Genomic DNA, 20828 nt, shown 5'->3' on the forward strand with positions numbered 1-20828 from the left:
TGAGGTTTACAACATATTCATATTTTATTAAAATTCCCCAGGTGATTCTTGATATGAATTACATTATAAATTTTAAGAGACGGGTCAAAATCCTTAAGGCATCTAGCTCCATCTCTAACATACTGTATCTGTGATACATAATTTACTGAACATGTTAACATTTCTCTTACGTTATGACATTTATGAAGGCCTCATGGCAGGGCAACATGTCTGTTAACTTGAGCTTATGGCACCCATTTACTAGCAAACAACAGGCTCAGCAACTGATCTCAAAAAAACAGATTCAGTCTTCTAGGATTGGTACTACTCACAAAGTAGTACCATATCTTGATAGAATGCACACTACCTAAGTGTCTGTTAGCACACACTTTAAAGTCACTTTGCCATTCTTCAACATCAGTATAGCCGTCCATGATTTAACTTCAGATACATCAGATTCTTACTATCATTTCAGCCTTTTGAATTTGTAAGGGGGGAAAACTTACAGTGCACCATTCTCCACTATATCAAACATTTCAAATTGAAGATGTTACCTTTAAAGATAGGCTATGGTAACGTACTTGTTGGCACTACACACCTTGTACAAGAAAAGCAAAGGCAAGAAAGATATGGAAAGTTACAAAACCTTCCTTTATTGGCTCTCAAGCTGAGGGAAGCTCTAATCTGTTGAGACGATCTGACGTTTACAGTGGACACCTGTATGTTCTTGCTATGTAAATAAAATTGCTGGTATGTATGACATTAAAGTTTTGTCAATAAATGAATTCTTCCTAACTTTGCTCCCAGAGAAAGGTTTAGATAATAGTGTATAAAAGTTTTACAAAATTTTTTCCTATTCTCACAATTCTCAGAGATATCACATCTCCAGTTTTACACATAAAGACAGTGATTTGTTCCACATAATCCAGGTAGTAAATGGCTAGAATTTCAGCACTAAAGCCATGCTTTGCTGCCTGTAAGGTTTTCTAGAAGGAATCAGATTGTGAACCATTTTGTATTTGTGTTTCACTTGGACCTTGATTTTTCAGATGTGGAAACAGTTCTGAGAATTGACTTGCCTAATGTATGGAGAGCTTAATTAGGTCTTGATTCTAAATCCTGAAAGCTTCCCTTACCTGAATACTTTTTGATATTCTCCTATGATTGGATATTTGGTATAATATTTGCCTCTATTTTCGCTCTAGTTACTTTTCAGTTTATCTCAAGTTGTAATCTGCTTGGGGACAGAAGCTGAAACTTAAAACTCATTTAAGTTTCCAGATTTATAAAATACTGCTACCTTAGTAATCCGGCAAAACAAGGCTGTGAGTAAATTTAATTATACTGAAACACAGGCAAGGACCTAGAAAACTGAATTAGAAACTTTCTGAAAAGTACGATTTTTGTTCTTTGAAAGCAAACTTTCTACTAGAATTTCTACTGCCAACTATGGCTTAATGTATGTAATACTTTTCTTCTTCTTAAGGAGAACTATATTTGATTCATAAACAACAAAAAATTCAGAAATTTACAAGTTTCCAATACTATTTTTCACATTTCTAATGGGGACACTAGAGGCGCTGCTGGTATTCCTGAGTGAGATCAGGGAGATAAACCCCTGATATACAAGTATCCAAGACGGCGCCTGGGTGGCTCAGTCGTTAAGCATCTGCCTTCGGCTCAGGTCATGGTCCCAGGGTCGTGGGATCGAGCCCCACATCGGGCTCCCTGCTCCGCGGGAAGCCTGCTTCTCCCTCTCCCACTCCCCCTGCTTGTGTTCCTGCTCTATCTCTGTCAAATAAATAAATAAAATCTTTAAAAAAAAAAAAAAGTATCCACGAGTCCTTACTCTGCCCTCTTCTTCACTGTTTTTCCTCATCTCTAAAAAGGGAGCAAGAAGGATAAGATCGTTCCTTCATGAAACAGAATTTTTAAAAGAGATTATTCCTGGCAATCACGGTTTTCTGTGGTAGTCCTTATACCTGCAGCTCAGGAGATAAAATATCTCACTGTGTAATAAGCCCCTTGTCTTAACCACCCTGTGGAAATAAAATTACTCACGCTCTGAGGCCTAGAGTGTACTCCGTTCTCTGTGGTTTGACGTGCATGAGCAAAAGTGTAAGTTCTGGAGCCAACCTTTGGTACATCTTGAGAAGGAGATGGGTAAGTCTGTTTGAACCACCTGAAGGATTTTTCATCATAGCTGCAGCCATTTTATAATGTAGAAATTCCTTTTTCCTATTTTAAGTAATGAAAGTCCATTCTTAAGAATGTGTTGTCCAACAACCAAAACAGTCTCAGGATTTGTGACTTGTCTGTGATTTATACTGACTCCACCTTCTGTTATCATCCGATACCTAAAAACAGAAATGTTTAATTAGAATCATCATTTCACTTACATTTCAGAGGCTCTCCAACTAAAACCACCTAGCACTGAATTGTTACACCTTCATGTTCACTCTACTTAGGTTCTGCCTCCTTCGAGTGCTCTTCTAAAAGCAGATTTAAGGCGTAAGTTTCTTGTTTAGTGGAGAAAAAGCTGGGATATTTCACAGCTTTACATAGAACTATTTAGTTGGTAGTGGTTTAAAAATGAATAGCGGAGGGGTGCCTGGGTGGCTCAGTCGTTAAGCATCTGCCTTCAGCTCAGGTCAATCGAGTCCCACATCAGGCTCCCTGCTCAGCAGGAAGCCTGCTTCTCCCTCTCCCACTCCCCCTGCTTATGTTCCCGCTCTCTGTCAAATAAATAAAATCTTAAAAAAAAAAAAAAAAAATGAATAGAATGAATGGAGCACTGGGTGTAATGTATGGTGATTAACATAACAATAAAATAAAATTGAAAAAAAAATGGGAAAAAAAATACGTCTCCCACATCTAAAAATAAATAAATAAAATCTTAAAAAAAAAAAAAGAAATGAATAGCAGAATCACCTTCTGGAGAGTGATTCCCCAATCACAGAAAAGAAGCCTCCAATAAGGAAAGAAGACAATGCTGCTTTTCATGAGTGCCCATGAGATAGAGGTCACGACTATGTAGTCCTCTTACAGAAATCTTTAGGAAACTTGCTTATGAAACTGGAAAATCCTTGGAAATTATATTCTGAGGTTATGCAAATAATAGCAAATTGTTAAAATCTAAGACTTAGGTGAAACGGGCATCAGTAGCTTATCTAATTCCAGTTTAGTAACAATTTTTTGATGGCATATGTAAATAGGTTTTACTCATGTTATTTATTTATTCCCCAATTCATTCAACATTTATAGAACCTTTACTATGCACTAAATATATATATAAATAGTATTGCAAACTAGTGGAGAGAGCCAGACAAATAATTCCCCAGGGATTAAATGCTGTCACCGCTAGGAAAGACCGCTCCGGGCACACACTGGGTGGGTGGGGGTCGGAAATTGTCCTGAAAGAAGACACATGGCAACTGGGAGGGTGAGCAATAGTTACTTGCACAAATAGGGCGAGGAAACATGGGGAGTAGCTAGAAAGAAGCAAACTGAGAGAAAAAAAGGTCTAGAGCATGAAAGGCCTTGGAAGCCCTTGTGAAAGGCAAATGTTCATTTTCTCTTATCTGAATGTTACCAAATGACAAAGAAACCGCTACTACACATGAGTTCATAAAACTCAAGAGTTTTCTATTTAAGGACAGATTTCTTTCTCCTAGGAAGTGTTATTTTGGGCTATTTGCTATAGTTTCCAGATCATGTTCTACATTTTGTTTAAATGCACAAGCCAATCTTATTTAGCTTATACAATCTTAAAAAATGTCAGTATTACTTAAGAATTCTAAATCAGATATGGTGTCATCTTAAGTCGTGGTAAAATTTCCAGTATCAGTAAATAAACCACTAGAAAAGTTCAGAAGAAAACCAAAAATGCTTCCACAGTAAGGAAAATTCTTAGAACCAGTGACTCACTCTGGGGAGGTATATGGTACCACCCCCAATTCAGTGTACATTAAATAATGAGCATAGTAGGGAATCAGTAAGGTAGAATGCAAGTGATACAAAGACAATGGATATTTTCTCTCTACAGAATAATCTAGGGTTCTTCAGGATGAAGGCAAATAACCCAAAACAATGGAAAGAAAACAGCAACTACAACAAATGTCATTTATAATCATGAATATGGGCTGATAAGCATTTGACTTATGCTCATACTCCAGGAGATGAGGCACCCAGGGTCTTCTGGCTAACTAATGCTTTTCCTTCTACATCACACTGTTTCAGTTATAAATGCATAAGCATCAGGTATATGCCGGATTACTTTGTGGAACACTTTATTCCCTCATAATACCACATAACTGAGAAAAAAATATCCTACCTACTTCTTGAATAAGAAAAACGGAATTCTCAAGAGGAATAGTATGTAATTTATAATACTAGTTTTAGGAAGTAACATCATATGCTTACTTCATTTTCAGAAATTCAACTAATATATATTTTTTTTAATGTTTTTTAAAATTTTATTTGTCAGAGAGAGTGAGCGTGTGCACAAGCAGGGGGAGCAGGAGAGGGAGAAGCAGGCTCCCCGCTGAGCAAGGAGCCCGATGCGGGGCTCGATCCCAGGACCCTGGGATCGTGACCTGAGCCGAAGGCAGACGCCCAACCGAGAACCACCTAGGTGTCCCTCAACAAATATTTTAAATAGGCTGGGCAACCCCTCTACTCCCTCAAAGACCATATAGACTGAATATGAGAGGGGTCATGTGAATCTGTTCACTTTTGATCTCAAATTGTGACCATCCCTGAGCTGACTAATCCCAGTGCACCTGCTGACCATAATGGTCCCTTCAATATAGGCCTGTCCAGCGCTGAGGAAAAACGGAGTTAGACTCAATGAGAGACAACAGTAGTACCAGATTTTATAGAAAATTTAGACTGTTTTCAACGATAAGTACTCCGTTTTCACTTTATTCTTGGACTAACCTAACTTCTCCCGGGAGTGAGACACCATTATGGCACTATCAGGAAAACACCCTCTGGAAACATGCTGTGGACTCTAACATTTAATGTTGAATTAACTGTGAATAAAAGTTAAATCATCTTACCCTCGGGGACCATCTGGAATGGCATTTGCTTTGCGGCATGTATCTAGGACACTTGTTCCTGGGTCAAGAACTAATTCAGAAAATGAAGCTTCTTTAAACAACTCTTTCAACTCTTGATCAGACATGACCTCCAGTGCATCAGTACTGCTATGATAAAGGGCTTGCGTACACCTGGAAACACATCAAAACCACATCATGTGAGTGCCTATGCTCTAATAGCCAGTTTTCATAGCAACGTTTATCTTGTATAACTCATCCTTAACTCAAGATGATCCTTCTTTCCAATAGAGGCTATTCTAAAGCACTTAAGTCAAACACTGACAATCCTTGTTAGTGGTAAATGACAAGATAACCCTAAGGAATTTTCTCAAGCCTATTAACGACATAACTTCATCCAGTGTTAGTCATTCCTAAAGGCCACCTTTTAGCAGAATCTAGCCCTTCTTGTCCATGAACAAGCTTCGTAACTTCTGCAGCAAGTCGTTTCTGAGGACCCCGCTTTTCTGGCTCTTTGTCATGCAGCTGCATGATGTGGTCAATCTCTGGCAGGGGCAGGAAAGTGAAGAGCTTCAGGTACCTGTGGAACAAAAAAAACAGTGCTGGTATGTATAACACACCTAATTTCTGTCTCCAACTCCCTTTCCCTTTAAAAAACATCCTGTCTACTTTTAAATTTATATTTTTTTAAAGATTTGTTTATTTTAGAGAGAGAGAGCGTGTGCATGAGCACGAGCAGGGGGGAGAGTGACAGCAAGAATCCCAAGCAGACTCCCTGCTGAAAACAGAGCCCGATGTGAGGCTCGATCTCATGGCCCTGAAATCATGACCTGTGCCAAAACCAAGAGTCGGCCGCTTAACCAACTGAGCCATCCAGGTGCCCCTAAATTTTATGAAAAATAAACATGCAGAAATGTACCCCAGACAAGACACCCATGCACATATCACCCAGACTGAAGATGTTACTATTCTGCCATCTTTGCTTCAGATCTTTCCTTTTGAAAAGATGTAAAATAATATAGGTCTAGATGCCAGCACCATCATATTCCCCTCCTTGCCCAGAGATAAGCTAATCTAAATTTGTACATATCCTTCTTTTTTAAAAAGATTTTATTTATTTATTTGACAGAGAGAGAGAGAGAGAGAGAGAGAGAGAGAGAGGGAACACAAGCAGGGGGAGTGGGAGAGGGAGAAGCAGGCTTCCCGCTGAGCAGGGAGCCAGACGCGGGGCTCGATCCCAGGACCCTGGGATCATGACCCGAGCCGAAGGCAGATGCTTAATGACTGAACCACCCAGGTGCCCCGTACATAGCCTTCCTAAGCATGTTTTAATACTTCTGTTTTATAAATAAAAAATATGTGTAACTTGAAAATTGACATTTTATATGTAGCCTTTAAAAACATCTTTTCTTGGTGAAAACCACATCACAAACATTGAGTTTAATGAATCAGAAAGCAAACATCTACATAACCATCTCCCGTCTAGAAATACGTCGCTGCTTCTATTCAAGAAAGCCCAGACGTATCACATCCACTTCCCCCTCCAAATGACCCACTCTCCTGCCTTTCAAGGTAATCTCTTCCTTGTTTTTCTTTATACTTCTACTATTCTGGTATCCTCTGGTAAACAGCGTGGCTTCGTTTTGCCAGTTTTCAGGGCTTTATAAATAAACGGACTCCTACAGAATATACCTTAGTGTTTGGCTCCCCTGGCACATCAGTATGTTTAGCAGGAGACTCACTCGTGTTGCTGTGTGTACTGCTCTTCTGTACAGCAGTCTGTGCTGTGACTATTTCCCATAAGGTATTTATTTCGTCTACCGTGGCTACTCTGCTCTTGGACAGCTGCTGCTGATGCTGCGGGGACTATTCCCACGTATTTCTCTCGCGGCCTACGTGCGCTCCTTTCTTCTGCGGACGTACCCAGGAGAGGAAGTGCTGGGTCGTAGGCTTACGTGCATATTCAGGTTTAGGAAACACAGACACATACGTTTCCGAAGCGCTTCTGTAAGCGTAGCCTCTGTGCCTGACATTAAGCCTCTGCCTGCCCAGGCATCCATTCCCAAGCCCTCCCTGACATGAATGCCCCAGCCAGCGGCACATCAACCAGGCAAAGCAGCAGGCCACCGCCGCACAGGAAGTTCCCCTCTTAGAAAGCTCTGGGTAACTCAGATAACTGACCACTTGAGCGATCCCGTTTCTCCCTTCCCACTTCCTACTTTCCGTTCTTATGTTTTAAATTTGTCAATAAAGGAGGACCTCACAAAGCCCCAGGCACCTCCCCCTTCATCCCAATACAGGCGGAGCCCCAGGACCATGCTCTCTGCCTCTCCCCCTAACCGAGACCTCAGAGTGCCCCACACCCTCCAGAACTTGTAGGGAGTAAGATTGTGTTTTTTGAAGTTCCTTGATGGTGGCTGCCGAGGTGCGTCCTGCAATCATAAGAACCACGAAGGCCAGTCCAGCTGCAAAACGGACTCCGGTGAGGGAAATGTCTGTAGGGGACACACAGTCCCACTAGGACCCACCGCTCAGTGGTCACTAGGGGAGTTCTCCCTCCTCCTCACTGACTAGAATATCCTTTCCTCAGTAATTAGCCCAAAGCCTCCCCTGGGGCAGTGAGAACAGCCTTGGGATCCAGTCTGCCTTCATTAGCTCTCCTGGGCGCAGGGCCTGGGGACCCTCATTTACCTTAGTCACTAAAGGCCTTTATAATTAGTGGCCTAATCATCTCCTGAGTCCCTATGGCCTTGCACACACGGCTCTGAAGAGACTGAATTACTATGGCAGCAGTGACACTTCAGGAGAGAGACCACAGGCAACACACAGCGGAGGCGACACGCAAAACCGAGCCCGGTGGGACGGCGTCCAGCAAGTGGCGCTGCGTTCCCAAGTGCCATGACCTGGCCGGTTAGCCAGTCACCGTAAGACGGTGGAAGGTAGGGCAGTCCCCGCAGTTACCCGCAAGTGCTACCACACAGCCCTGCTGACTACGCCGTCTGCCAGCCGTCCGGGCTCAGCCTACCGAGAGGGATGCCGGCTGCTGGGAACGCCTGCGGGCACTCGCCCGGGCCTCTACTACTTGTGGCGGGCCCCAAGAGACCGGACCATAGTGACCCAGATGACCCCCTCTTCTCCTCTTCGTTTCTAAACCTGAAGAGGCCCCACGTGACCCGGAGTCCAGAGACTTCTTTTCATAAGGCGCTCCCCCTAATTACAGGGCAGCCCTACTACATTTTAATGGGACTGCTGGAACCATTTAAAAGGCACTGGAGGGCCCTGACACGGTTGCTGGACGTAGAGGAGATTACTATCCAGGCACCCAGATACTTCAGACCTATGCCCTTCCACACCCACTGCCCCAGAGGAGGTTTCCCCTTGAGCAAACCTCCCCGCCCCCTCCCTAGTAAACTCCCAACTTAATTTTGCCCCTTATGGAAATACACAGGTTAACCTCTCCTGGGAGTTACAACATCTCAGTGTTCCTGGTCACTTAGTATACAGACAGCCAGTCTCTAAACTCTAGACCCTAAGACAGGCACAACCCCCTTCTGCCATCCATCCTCTTGTCACACAGCTGCCCTCTATCCCGACTCCAACCCAGTCCCTGCAAGTACCTCTGCCCTCCTCTCTAACCTCCAGGGTTAAGCCTCTACCCTAGGCAACGGGTAGCTCCCCAGGACTCAACCCACCTCCTGCAAGCAGTGGCCCCTATGCCACTCTGATAGTCCACCGGGACAATAAAAATGCATGGGCCTCTTGGCCCTATTAGACACCAGGGCCCAATCACTGTTATTCCAGATAATCCCTCTAAATTCTCGAAAGGGAAACCCTTCTGCCTACAGGGCATTGCCAGTTAAACAGTCAAAGGTGTACAAATCCATTCGGATGTAGCTAACTACAGGGACCACTTACTTCAAAGGGCTTCTTCTGGTGGTAGCTTCCTTGGCCCTTTCCCTATTATGGGCATGGATGCATTGACACAATGCCATGTCACAGAGAACCAGCCCAAGTTCTTGACCTTCCTGGTGGGATTTACCAAGTGGATGCCAGGGACTCTTCCTCCTGTGGGCAAGATGGTAAACACCCCCCAATACCAATTTAAATAGGACACTAAAGGCCTATACCCTGTTATTAAAGATGCTGAGATGGAGTCATTAAGCCCACAGCCTCAGCTTTCAATGGCCCCATTTGGTAGGTACGTAAGCCACTAATGAATGGTACCTCACCATTTACCTTCAAAACCTTAATACTAAGGTTCCCCCAACTAAGCTACAATTCCTAGTATTATATAATTAATTAAGAACACATACTTCTGAGACCACAAGCACACTAGTATTCAACTACAAGGGTCCCAAAGGGAAAACGGAGAGAGTAAGGGGCAGAAAACTTAACTGGAGAAATAATAGCTGGAAACTTCCCTAACCTGGGGAAGGAAACAGACATCCAGGTCCAGGAAGCACAGAGAGCCCCAAATAAGAAGAACCCAAAGAGGTCCATACCAAGACACGTGATAATTAAAATGGCAAAAATGAAAAGTGGGGAGAGAGAAGCGAACAGTGATGGATGAGGTCACTCCCGAGGCTACCAGCTGATTTTTCAGCAGGCCAGAGGGGGCAGTACAGTGTATTCAGAATGACGAAAGGAAAAAACTACAACCAATACTCTCCCCAGGGGCGCCTGGGTGGCTCAGTCGTTAAGCATCTGCCTTCAGCTCAGGTCATGATCCCAGGGTCCTGGGATTGAGCCCCGCGTCGGGCTCCTTGCTCAGCGGGAAGCCTGCTTCTCCTTCTCCCACTCCTCCTGCTTGTGTTCCCTCTCTCGCTGTGTCTCTCTGTCAAATAAATAAATAAAATCTTAAAAAAAAAAAAACAACTCTCCCCAGCAAGGCTGCCATGCAGAACTGAAGGACAGATAAAGAGGTCCCCAGACAAACAAAAGTTAAAGGTGTCCATCACCACTAAACTGGCCTTACAAGAAATGTTCAAGGGACTTTTCTAAGCAAGAAACAAGAGGCCGTAACTAGGACTTAGAAAATTATGAAAGAAAGAATTTCACTGGTGAAAGCGAATAAACAGTAAAGGTACCAGGATCAATCAAAGCCAGTATGAAGGTTAAAAAGACAACAGCAGGAAAATCACTTCTATCTACACTAATTAGTTAAGCAATACAAAAGATTTAAAAAGATGTAAAATATGACATCAAATACATAAAACATGGAGGGGGGAATAAAAACATAGCAAATGTGCTTTTTGAATGTGTCGAAACTTAAGTGACCATTAACTTTAAAATAGACTGCTATATGCATAGGGTGTTACATATGAACCTCATGGTAACCACAAACCAAAAATGTATAATAGATACACAAAAAAATAAAAAGAATCCAAGCATAACACTAAAGAAAGTTATCAAATCACAAGGGAAGAGAGGAAAAAAGGGACAGAGAAGAACTATAAGAACAATTAAAATAGCAAAATATACCTAACTATCAATGATTACTTTAAATGTAAGTGGACTAGGGGCGCCTGGGTGGCTCAGTCAGTTAAGTGGCTGGCTCTTGACTTCAGCTCAGGTTATGATCTCAGGGTCCTAAGATTAAGCCCTGCATCAGGCTCCACGTTCAGTGGGGAGTCTGCTTGAGGATTCGCTCTCTCCGTCTGCCCCTCCCCCAGCTTACGTGCTTGCTGTTTCTCTCTAAAATAAATAAATAAATCTTTAAATGTAAATGGACTAAATGCTCCAATCAAAAAACAGACGCTGACTGAATGGATAAAAAACCCAAGACCCACCTATATGCTACCTACAAGAGCCTCCTTCAAACCTTAAGACACAAACTGAAAGTGAACAGATGGAAAGAGGTATTCCATGAAAATGGAAAAAAACAAAAAAGCTCAGGTAGCAATACTTATATCAGACAAAATAGACTTTAAAACAAAGACTGTAACAAGAAACAAAGAAGAGCATTAACATAATGATAAAAGGATTAGTCCAATGAAGATATATCATAAATACCCATGTACCCAACATGGAAGAACCTAAGTACATAAAGCAAATATTAACAGACGTAATGGGAGAAATCAAGGGGCACCTGGGTGGCTCAGTCAGTTAAGCATCTGCCTTCAGCTCAGGTCATGATCCTGGAGTTTCAGGACTGAGCCCCACGTTGGGCTCCCTGCTCAGCAGGGAGTCTATTTCTCCCTCTCCGTCTGGCCCTCCCCCTACTAGGGTGTGCTCTCTCTCTCTCTCTCTCAAATAAATAAAATCTTTAAAAAAAAATAGAAAGAAATTAATGATAATACAATAGAAGGGGACTTTAACATCCCACTTACACCAACAGATAGGTCATCTGGTCAGAAGAAAAATCAAGGAAACAGTGGCTCTGAACAACATATTAGACCAGATGGACTTAACAGATACCTACTGAACATTCCATCCCGAACACAGAATACACATTCTTTCTAAGTGCACACAGAACATTTTCCACAATAGATTGCATGTTAAGCCACAAAACAAGTCTCATTTAATTTATGAAAACTGAAATATCAAACCTCTTTCTGGTGTGAAACTAGAAACCAGTTACAAGAAAAAAACTGGAAAAAATACAGACATGTGAAGGTGAAACAACATGTTATTAAACAACTGATGGGTCAACAAAGAAATCAGACAGTAAATTAAAAACTATCTGGAGACAAACGAAAATGGAAACACGATGTTCCAAAATCTTTGGGACACAGAAAAAGGAGTTTTAAGAGGGAAGTTTATAGTAATGAAGGTCTGCATCAAGAAACAAGAAAAACCTAAAATAAACAACCTAACCTTACAACTAAAGGAATTAGAAAAAGAACAAAGCCCAAAGCTAGCAGAAGCAAAGAAATAATAAAGATCAGATCAAATAAAAACAGAAACAAACAAAAAGAGAAATAAAACTATGAGTTGGTTCTTTGAAAAGAAAATAAACCTTTCACCATATTCATTAAGAAAAAGAGAGGACTCAAATATATAAAATGAGAAATAGAGAAGGTATGACTGACACCACAAAAATAAAAAGGATTATAAAAGACTACCATGCTTAGGGGTGCCTGGCTGGTTCAGCTGGTAGAGCGTGCAGCTCTTGATCTCAGGGTTGTGGGCTTGAGCCCCATGTTGGGTGTAGAGATTACTTAAAAAAATAAAATCTTTAAAAAAAAAAAAAAAAAAAAAGACTACCATGCTTAACCAAGGAGGTAGAAGATCTGAACTCCGAAAACTATAAAACAGTGATGAAAGAAATTGAAGATGACACAAACTACTGGAAAGACATTCCATGCTCATGGATTTGATGTGACAAGAGGCAAGAAAATACAGCGGGAAAGAGTCCCTTTAACAAATGGTGCTGGGAAAGCTGGACAGCTACATGCAAAAGCATGAAACTGGACCACTTTCTTACATCATACATAGAAATAACCTCAAAATGGATTAAAGACCTAAATATTGAGACCTGAAACCATAAAATAAAAATAAACTGTTGGGACTACACCAAAATAAAAAGCTTTCACACAGCAAAAGAAACCATCAACAAAAGAAAAAGGAGACCTACTGAGTGGGAGAAGATATTTGCAAATGATATATCCAACAAAGAATTAATATCTAAGATATATAAAGAACTCATAGAAGTCAACACCAATAACAATAAGAATCCAATTAAAAATGGGCAGAGGACCTGAACATTTTTCCAAAGAAGACATCCAGATGGTCAACACATAACAAGATGCTCAACAAGATGCTCAACATCACTAACCATCAGAGAAATGGAAATCAAGACCACAATGAGATATCGCTGGACATCTGTCACAATGGCTAGTATCAAAAAGTTAAAATTACGTATTGGTGAGGATATGGAGAGAAGGGAACCCATGTACACTGCTGATGGGAATGTAAGTTGACGCAGCCACTGTAGAAAACTGTATGGAGGTTCTTAAAAAATTAAAAATAGATATACCACAGGATCCAGTAATTCCACTAATGGGTAATTTGCTAAAAGTACATGAAAGCACTAATTCAAGAAGATATGCATCCCTATGTTCACTGCAGCATTGTTTACAATAGCTAAGATATGGAAGGAACCCAAGGGTCCATTAACAGATGAATGGATAAAGAAGTGGTATATATGCAGTGGAAAATTACTCAGCAATAAAAAAAGAATGCTATCTTGCCATTTTGACAACTCCGATGGATCTAGAGGGTATTATGTTAAGTGAAATAATTCAGGCAAAGAAAGACAAATTCCATGATTTCACTTATATGTGGAATCTAAAAAACAAAACAATCAAAAAACCAAAAAAGTAGAAACACACCCACAAATACAGAGGAAAAACTAATGGTTGCCTGAGGGGAGGGGTGGTGGGGGATGGGAAAAATGAATGATTGGGAGTAGGAGATACAGACTTCCAGTTAAGGAATGAATAATCATGGGATGAAAGGTACAACATAGAGAATATAGTTAATGGTTTTTTTAAAAAAAAGGACTACTGTGGAAAATTATTGTATGTTCAATGTATTGAACAGCTTAGAAGGAAAGAAAAATTCTTAGAAACACACAATCTACCAAGACAATCAGGAAGAAATAGAAAATCTGAATAGATCAATTACTTGGGAATGAAACTGAATCAGTAATTAAAACCTCCCAAGAAACAAAAAAGTCCAGGACCAGATGGTTTCACATGGGAGTTCTACCAAACATTTAAAGAGCTAATACCTATTCTTCTCAAACTATTAAAAAACTGAAGAGGAAGGAATGCTTCCAAATACACTGTATAAGGCCAGCATTACCCTGACAATAAAAACCAGACAAAGATACTTCAAAAAAAAAAGAGTATTGCAGGCTACATCCTTGATGAACACAGATGCAAAAATCCTCACAAATATTATCAGACTGAATTCAACAATACTTTAAAAGGATCATTTCCCACAATCAAGTGGGATTTACTCCAAGGATGCACGGACGGTTCAATTTATGCAAATCAATCAACATGATACACCACATTAACAAAAGATAAAAACTATACGATTATCTCAATAGATGTAGAAAAAGCATTTGACAAAATGCAACATCCATTTATGATAAAAACCCTCAAAAGAGTGGGTTTCCATGGAACATACCCCAAAAGCCAAATATGAAAACCCAACAACTAACATCATACTCATTGGTGAAAATCCCAAAGCTTCTTCTCTAAGATCAGGAACAAGGCAGTGATGCCCACTCGCCACTTTAATTCAACATAGTACTTGAAGTCCTACTACAGCCAACAGACAGAAATAAAAGGCACCCAAACTGGTAAGGAAGAAGTAAAATTGTTGCTATTTGCAAATGACTTGATACTATATACAGAAAACCCTAAAGACTCCACCAAAAAACTACTGGAAGTAATATAAATAAATTCAGTAAAGTTGCCGATACCAAATTAATACACAGAAAACTGTTCCATTTTTATACACTAATAACAAACTAGCAGACCAGGAAATTAAGAAAACAATCCCATTTACAACTGCATCAAAAAGAGTAAAATACCTAGGAATAAATTTAAGGAGACCTGTACTCTGAAAACTATAAAACGCTGATAAAAGAAAGTGAAGATGACACAAATAAATGGAAAAATATACCACGCTCATAGGTTGGAGTAATATTGTTAAAATGTCGATACTACCCAAAGCAAAGTACAGATTTAATGCAATCCCTATCAAAATACCAACAGCACTTTTCACAGAACTAGGAACAAACAATCCTAAAATCTGTATGGAATCATGAAATAACCAAAGCAATCTTGAGAAATAACAAAGCTGGAGGTATCACACTCTCAGATTTCAAGATAAACTACAAAGGCAATAATAATCAAAACAGTATGGAACTGGCACAAAAATATATACATAGACCAATGGAACAGAATAGTGAGCCCAGAAATAAACCTATACCTGTATGTTCAATTAATCTATGACAAAGGAAGCAAGAATATGCAATGGGGAAAAGACAGTCTCTTTAATAAATGCTGCTGGGAAAACGGGACAGCTACATGCAAAAGAATAAAACTGGACCACTTTCTCACACCACACACAAAAATAAACTCAACATGGATTAAAGACCAAAATGTAAGACCTGAAACTATAAAACTCCTAAAAGGAAACGGGCAGGAAACTCTTGGACATCCACCTTAGCAGTATTTTTTGGATTTTTCTCCTCAGGCAAGAGCAACAATAGCAAAAATAAACTATTGGGAATATACCAAATTAAAAAGCTTTTGTGCAATGAAGCAAACTATCAACAAAACAAAAAAGCAACTTGCTGACTGGGAGTAGATATTTGCAAATGATATATCTGATAAGGGGTTAATATCCAAAATATATAAAGAACTTATATAACTCAACACCAGAAAACAATCTGACAAAAAAATAGCCAGAAGACCTGAAAAGACATGAAAAGATGCTCAACATCACTCAATCAACAGGGAAATGCAAATCAAAACCACAACGAGATACTGCCTCACACCTGTCAGAATGGCTAATATCAAAAAGACAGGAAATAAGTTTTGGCAAGAATGTGGAGAAAGGGAACCCTCATGCACTGTTGGGGGGAATGTAAGCTGATACAGCCACTATGAAAAAGAGTAGGGAGGTCTTCAAAAAATTAAAAATAGAAATCTTTTTTTTTTTTTAAAGATTTTATTTATTTGACAGAGAGAGACACAGCGAGAGAGGGAACAGAAGCAGGGGGAGTGGGAGAGGGAGAAGCAGGCCTCCCGCCGAGCAGGGAGCCCGATGTGGGGCTCAATCTCAGGACCCCGGGATCATGACCTGAGCCGAAGGCAGACGCCCAACGACTGAGCCACCCAGGCGCCCCTAAAAATAGAAATCTGATACCATCCAGCAGTTCTACTTCCAGGTATTTACTTATAGAAAACAAGAACATAATTCAAAAAGTTATGTGCACACCTATTTTCCCTGCAGTATTATTTACAACAGCTGAGATATGGAAGCAACCTAAGTGTCCACTGACAGATGAACGGCTAAAGAAGCTGTCATTTGCAACAACGTGGATGAACCCTGAGGGTATTATGCTAAGTGAAATAAGTCACTCAGAAAAAAACAAATACCACAATTTCACTTGCATGTGGAATTGAAGAAACAAAACAAATGAACTGACAAAACAGAAACAGACTTATAAATACAGAGAACTGGTGGCTGCCAAAGGGAATGGGAGGGGTGAACAGATGAAGGGGATTAGGACATACAAATGTCCAGTTATAAAATAAGTAAGTCACAGGGATAAAGAGTACAGCACAGGAAATACAGCAATAATATTGTAATAATTTTGTAAGGGGGCAGCCAGTGACTACAATTATTATGGTGAGCATTTCATAATGTATATTAATGTCAAATCACTATGTTGCACACTGGAAACTAATAAAATATAGTATGTCAACTATACTTCAATGAGAAAAAAAGGACAAAAAAAATCTGATGCCTCTAAGTGCCTGACACTTAGTGTGTAATTGCCAAATTAGCCATTTTAAAGAAGTTCACTGTGAATGAACATACTGCTAGCCGTTACCATATAGCTAGTAGCAAACCAACTCGGTAAGTTACCAGGCCACCCTACTCATGAAGTTCCTCTTTTAGAAAGCCCTGGGTGACTTAGGTAACTGACCACTTGAGTGACCCTGTTTCTCCCTTTCCTGTTCCCTAATTCCTGCTTTTATGTTTTAGATTTCCCAATAAAGGGTGAACCTGCAAAACCCTAGGCACCCCCCCAACTTTGTCTCCAATAAGGCCACACCCTAGGTCCACGCTCCCTCCCTCTCTCTACCCAGGACCTTCTGTGTGGCCCTCCAGGACCTGTGAGTAAGAAATCTTGTTTTTCAAATTTCCCTGAGAGTTGCTGCTGAGGTGCATCCTGCAATCGTAAGAACCACTAAGGCCAGTCCAGCCACAACACTGGTTCTGGTCGGGGAAATGTCTGTGGGGGCTCACCCCAAGTGGTATGTGCCCAGGCGAGTTCCTCAAGCATTTCTAGCCAAGAGCATCACTAGCAATCGGCGGAGACTGATTCGACAGTAAGTTTACTCTCTCACCACCTTGGAATAGTCTCACCACACTTGGTATTGCCATGTCTATGTTTATCCATTCTGGTATATAACAGTATTTAATTGTGCCTTTATCTTGCATTTTCTCCTCATTATTAAGGCTGAGCAACCTTTTCAGATGTTTCTGGCCTTTTGGATAGAATCTTTCTGAAGTGCATGTTCAAGCCTCTACTTGTTTCGACTGGGTTGTCTCTTTCTTACTGGCTTATGGAATTTGAGTATAAGCTCTTTACACTTTTAGTACGTGTAACTGATAGTCTTCTATCTTAATGGTGACTTTTGATGAACAGTAGATCTTAACTGTAATTTAGTCTAATCTACCAATCTTTTTCTTTGTACCTCATTTAAGAATCCTTCCCTATCCCAGTTATGAAGATATTTTCCTATTTATCTTCTGAACACATGATTTATCTCTTGTGACAGAGTTAGACTGACAATCTACCTGAAATTGACTTTTGCATACTGTGTGAGGTTAAGTTTCATTATTTTCCCCACATAAGACATCAAATTATCTAAGTGAAATTTATTGAAAAGACTGTTTTATCTGCAGTGCCACAGAGATCAAGTGACCATAGATGCTGGGATCTGTCTGGATTCTCTGATCTTTGCCATTAGTCTCTTTACTTAATCTTACATTTAGGCTTGTGCTTTAAAATCCAAAGGTTATTAGAATTAATAAGATTTTAGAAGGGTTGCGGGATACACAGTTAATCATAGAAATTAACCGTATTTTTATACATTAGAGCCAACAGAAAATGAAATTTTCAAAAAGATGTCAGTTCTTGAAACATCAAAACCCTAAACTGTATCATCAAATATGTTTGGTATAAATCTGAAGGAAAAAAACCTTAATTACTGTAGTTTTATTAGGCATATTTTCTACTCTGGAAAAATTATTTTTGGGAAAATTGACCTTTTCTTTATTGCAGGCGTATTTTTCTCAGTTTATATTCTTTGAAGAGTTTAAGATCATGTGAATTAATGAGAATCATTTTTTAAAAAGGATTTTCAAAAGATGTTACAAAGAAAACAAACTTCAGAGACAAAGGTAAAACCAGGTTTAGTCAAGTTGATGATAAAAGGAGTGAAAAAACTAGAATACACCAGTGATAATGTCTTAAGTACTTGCTAGATGTAGATCACAAACTTGGCTCTGTTCTTCGGCAACCACAGTGTTTTTCTGTTCTAACCAACAAAAAACTGTTCAGAACAGTTAAAATTGCAATGTTCTGTGTCTTAAAATCTAAATGAAAACAAAACCAAAAAAGTATAAAGGGTACACAGAGATTCAATGGCTAAAATTATAACATGAGCTTATAAACTTAATTTTTCTCAGCATACCATTAAGAACTCACCTTTCTACCAAATCATCCTGCTGCCTGACAAAGAACTGATACAATTCAAATGGAGAGGTCTTATCTCTGTTTAGCCAAACAGCATTACCAGCAGACTTTCCCAGTTTTGCTCCGGTTGTACTTGTAATTAGAGGAACAGTGATTCCAAATACATCTTCTCCAGTCAACCTACGCATAAAGAAAAACTTCATTATGTGCTTCAAGCACAAGTAGTGGCGGGTTCTGCTAATCATTCTTCAGATTTCATTCTGGTCCCTTGCTCTAACAAAACTTACTTCACCTTCTAAATTTGAGTTTTTGTCCCTCGTAATTGTTTTCACAGCACTCACTACGTTTTTGCATTTGTCATTCTAAACTGCAATGGAACCAGTGACTCTGGGGTAGTTTCTGCATAACTAGGGCCTAGAAAACTTTAAAAGCCGAGGAAGAAGAGGAAAGAAAACTGGGTAAGGGGAAGTCAGGTAGAGACACTAAGGATGTTTTAAGGGATTTTAAAAATGAGTACCACATGGCCTAGCCCGGTAGTTGAGCTCCCTCAAGAAAATGCGATTAAAATCTACGTTATTTGTCAAATATTTGGAGTTGAAAGAATTTTGAGATGCCAACCAAAAACTAACACTAGCTTCATGGAACCTGCAGAGCTAAAGCAGAAACTACTCCAGGAGACACAGTCGCATTCAAGCATAAACAACGAAAAGCAGTTTCTCAAGTCAGAAACACAGAGTTACTAAGGGGAAGCAAAAGACAATCTGAATCCTGACTAGTGGTCTATTTCCTGCAAAGCTCTAAGAATACGTTCCATGCCCAGTACCATTATTTCATTCCTTTAGTTCTCATTTAGCTAGTCACATTAACACCATTACAGACTTGGTGGGGTAAACCAACAAGGGCTCAGAAAGGGCGTCATTCCCCAATCCTAATCGTGCATCACAGGCTATTCGTGTGTAAATTATTTGGTTACAAGATTTCTCCTGGGTCTAAAGGAGCTTACTTGTGGATAAACTCGTATCCGGACAAGATGTTGCCCAGCTGATCAGAACCACCCAGCTGGACCCGGCATCCATAATGCTGGAACAGATAGTAGAAGTCATAGGCCTGGAGCACCTGGTATAAAAACTCGGCCAAACTCATGCCCTCGGGACTCTTGAGCCTGGTTTGGACGCTCTGACGGCTGAGGAGCGTGCCCATGCGGAACTGCCCGCCCACGGCCGCTAGGAAGTCCACCAGGTGCTGCTTCTGGTACCAGGCCGAATTGTCCAGTACCGTGAAGCTTCCCCAGGTGCGCCCATTAGCGAAGAGCTGTTGGTGATTAGCCACCATGGCCTCGAGCCCTTGGCGTAGGGCGCGCGCATTGCTTCGCACGCGCTCTGGTTCCAGCGCCTCTCGTTCCTTGGTACGGCCGCTGGGGTCTCCCAGGCGCGCGGTGGCACCTCCCACCAGTGCGATCACATTGTGGCCCGCTCGCTGGAAGTGAAACAGGCCCAGCAGCGCTAGCAGATGCCCCACATGAAGCGAGTCGGCCGTGGGGTCGAAACCGCAGTAGACGGTCTGGGGAAAGTTGCCCGAGCCGCGGTCGAAGAGCTCTGGGAGCTCTATATTCGTACCCCTCTCGGGGAAAAACTCCTTGAACAGACCCCGAGCCTTCTGCACCGCCAACAACCCTTGAGCGCCCGAATGGGACTCACGTAATCCCAGGAGCAAGACTCCAGGTAGGCCTGGGGTCCTAAACCACCGACCCCGGGAAAAGCACCGCAACATGGGGGCCGCCATCTTGGCGTCGGCACGATGGGAATGCTGGGACTTTAGAGCCCTCGCCACACCCCTCAGTGCCAGCCTCCCCCAAGTTCTACGGAAATTGCTTCCGTGTTTTCCTGCGCATGCCCGGGTGGAGCGGGGCGGTCACTTAGCTACGGAGCTTGAGTTCTCAGCAGTCATTAGAGTTCTGATGACCTGAGTGGGGCTTCTGCTTCCCGTCCAGTCACCTTAAGTTCGCTAAAACTTCACTCATTCGTGACGGAGGAGTGTCTGTGATAATAGTTCCTACCTCAGAGGGTTCTTGTTTGGACTAAGAATGAAGGCACTTGGCACCTACTAAGCTCTCTACAGATGATAGATTTTAAGTTTTCACGTGAAAAAATTGTGATGCACAAGTTCCTTTGAATTCTTGGTTCGATGCAAAAACTTGTTCACAGAGGTTGTGATGGGTTAGAAATTGGTTTAACTTAACGGAGAGAGAGAGTTGGCGTTGGGAACCGAACTCGTAATAGTGATTCCCCGAGCGGATGAAAGCGCCTCAGTCACCAGTGTACATTAGCTTCTCCAGG

General features: G+C 41.1%; 1 protein-coding gene across 2 annotated transcripts; it reads right to left on the reverse strand.

Annotated features, from left to right (window-relative positions):
- Window positions 1–20332, reverse strand: YARS2 (tyrosyl-tRNA synthetase 2). 2 transcript variants are annotated; one of them, XM_036075380.2, is made up of 6 exons: window positions 19496–20332; window positions 18505–18672; window positions 8952–9101; window positions 5461–5616; window positions 5040–5210; window positions 1–2336 (listed from the first exon to the last, which is right to left on the reverse strand). In XM_036075380.2, the coding sequence occupies exons 1-6, from the start codon at window positions 20272–20274 to the stop codon at window positions 2177–2179; spliced, it is 1584 nt and encodes a 527-aa protein (XP_035931273.2). In that variant the 5' UTR covers window positions 20275–20332; the 3' UTR covers window positions 1–2176. The 2 variants fall into 2 exon arrangements, with proteins under 2 accessions (XP_035931273.2, XP_035931274.2); XM_036075381.2 differs by lacking the exon at window positions 8952–9101 and having other exon boundaries at window positions 19496–20327.
- Window positions 20333–20828: the final 496 nt, after the last annotated feature.

This window comes from Halichoerus grypus, chromosome 6, assembly GCF_964656455.1.
Source record: "Halichoerus grypus chromosome 6, mHalGry1.hap1.1, whole genome shotgun sequence".
Lineage (NCBI taxonomy): Eukaryota > Metazoa > Chordata > Mammalia > Carnivora > Phocidae > Halichoerus > Halichoerus grypus.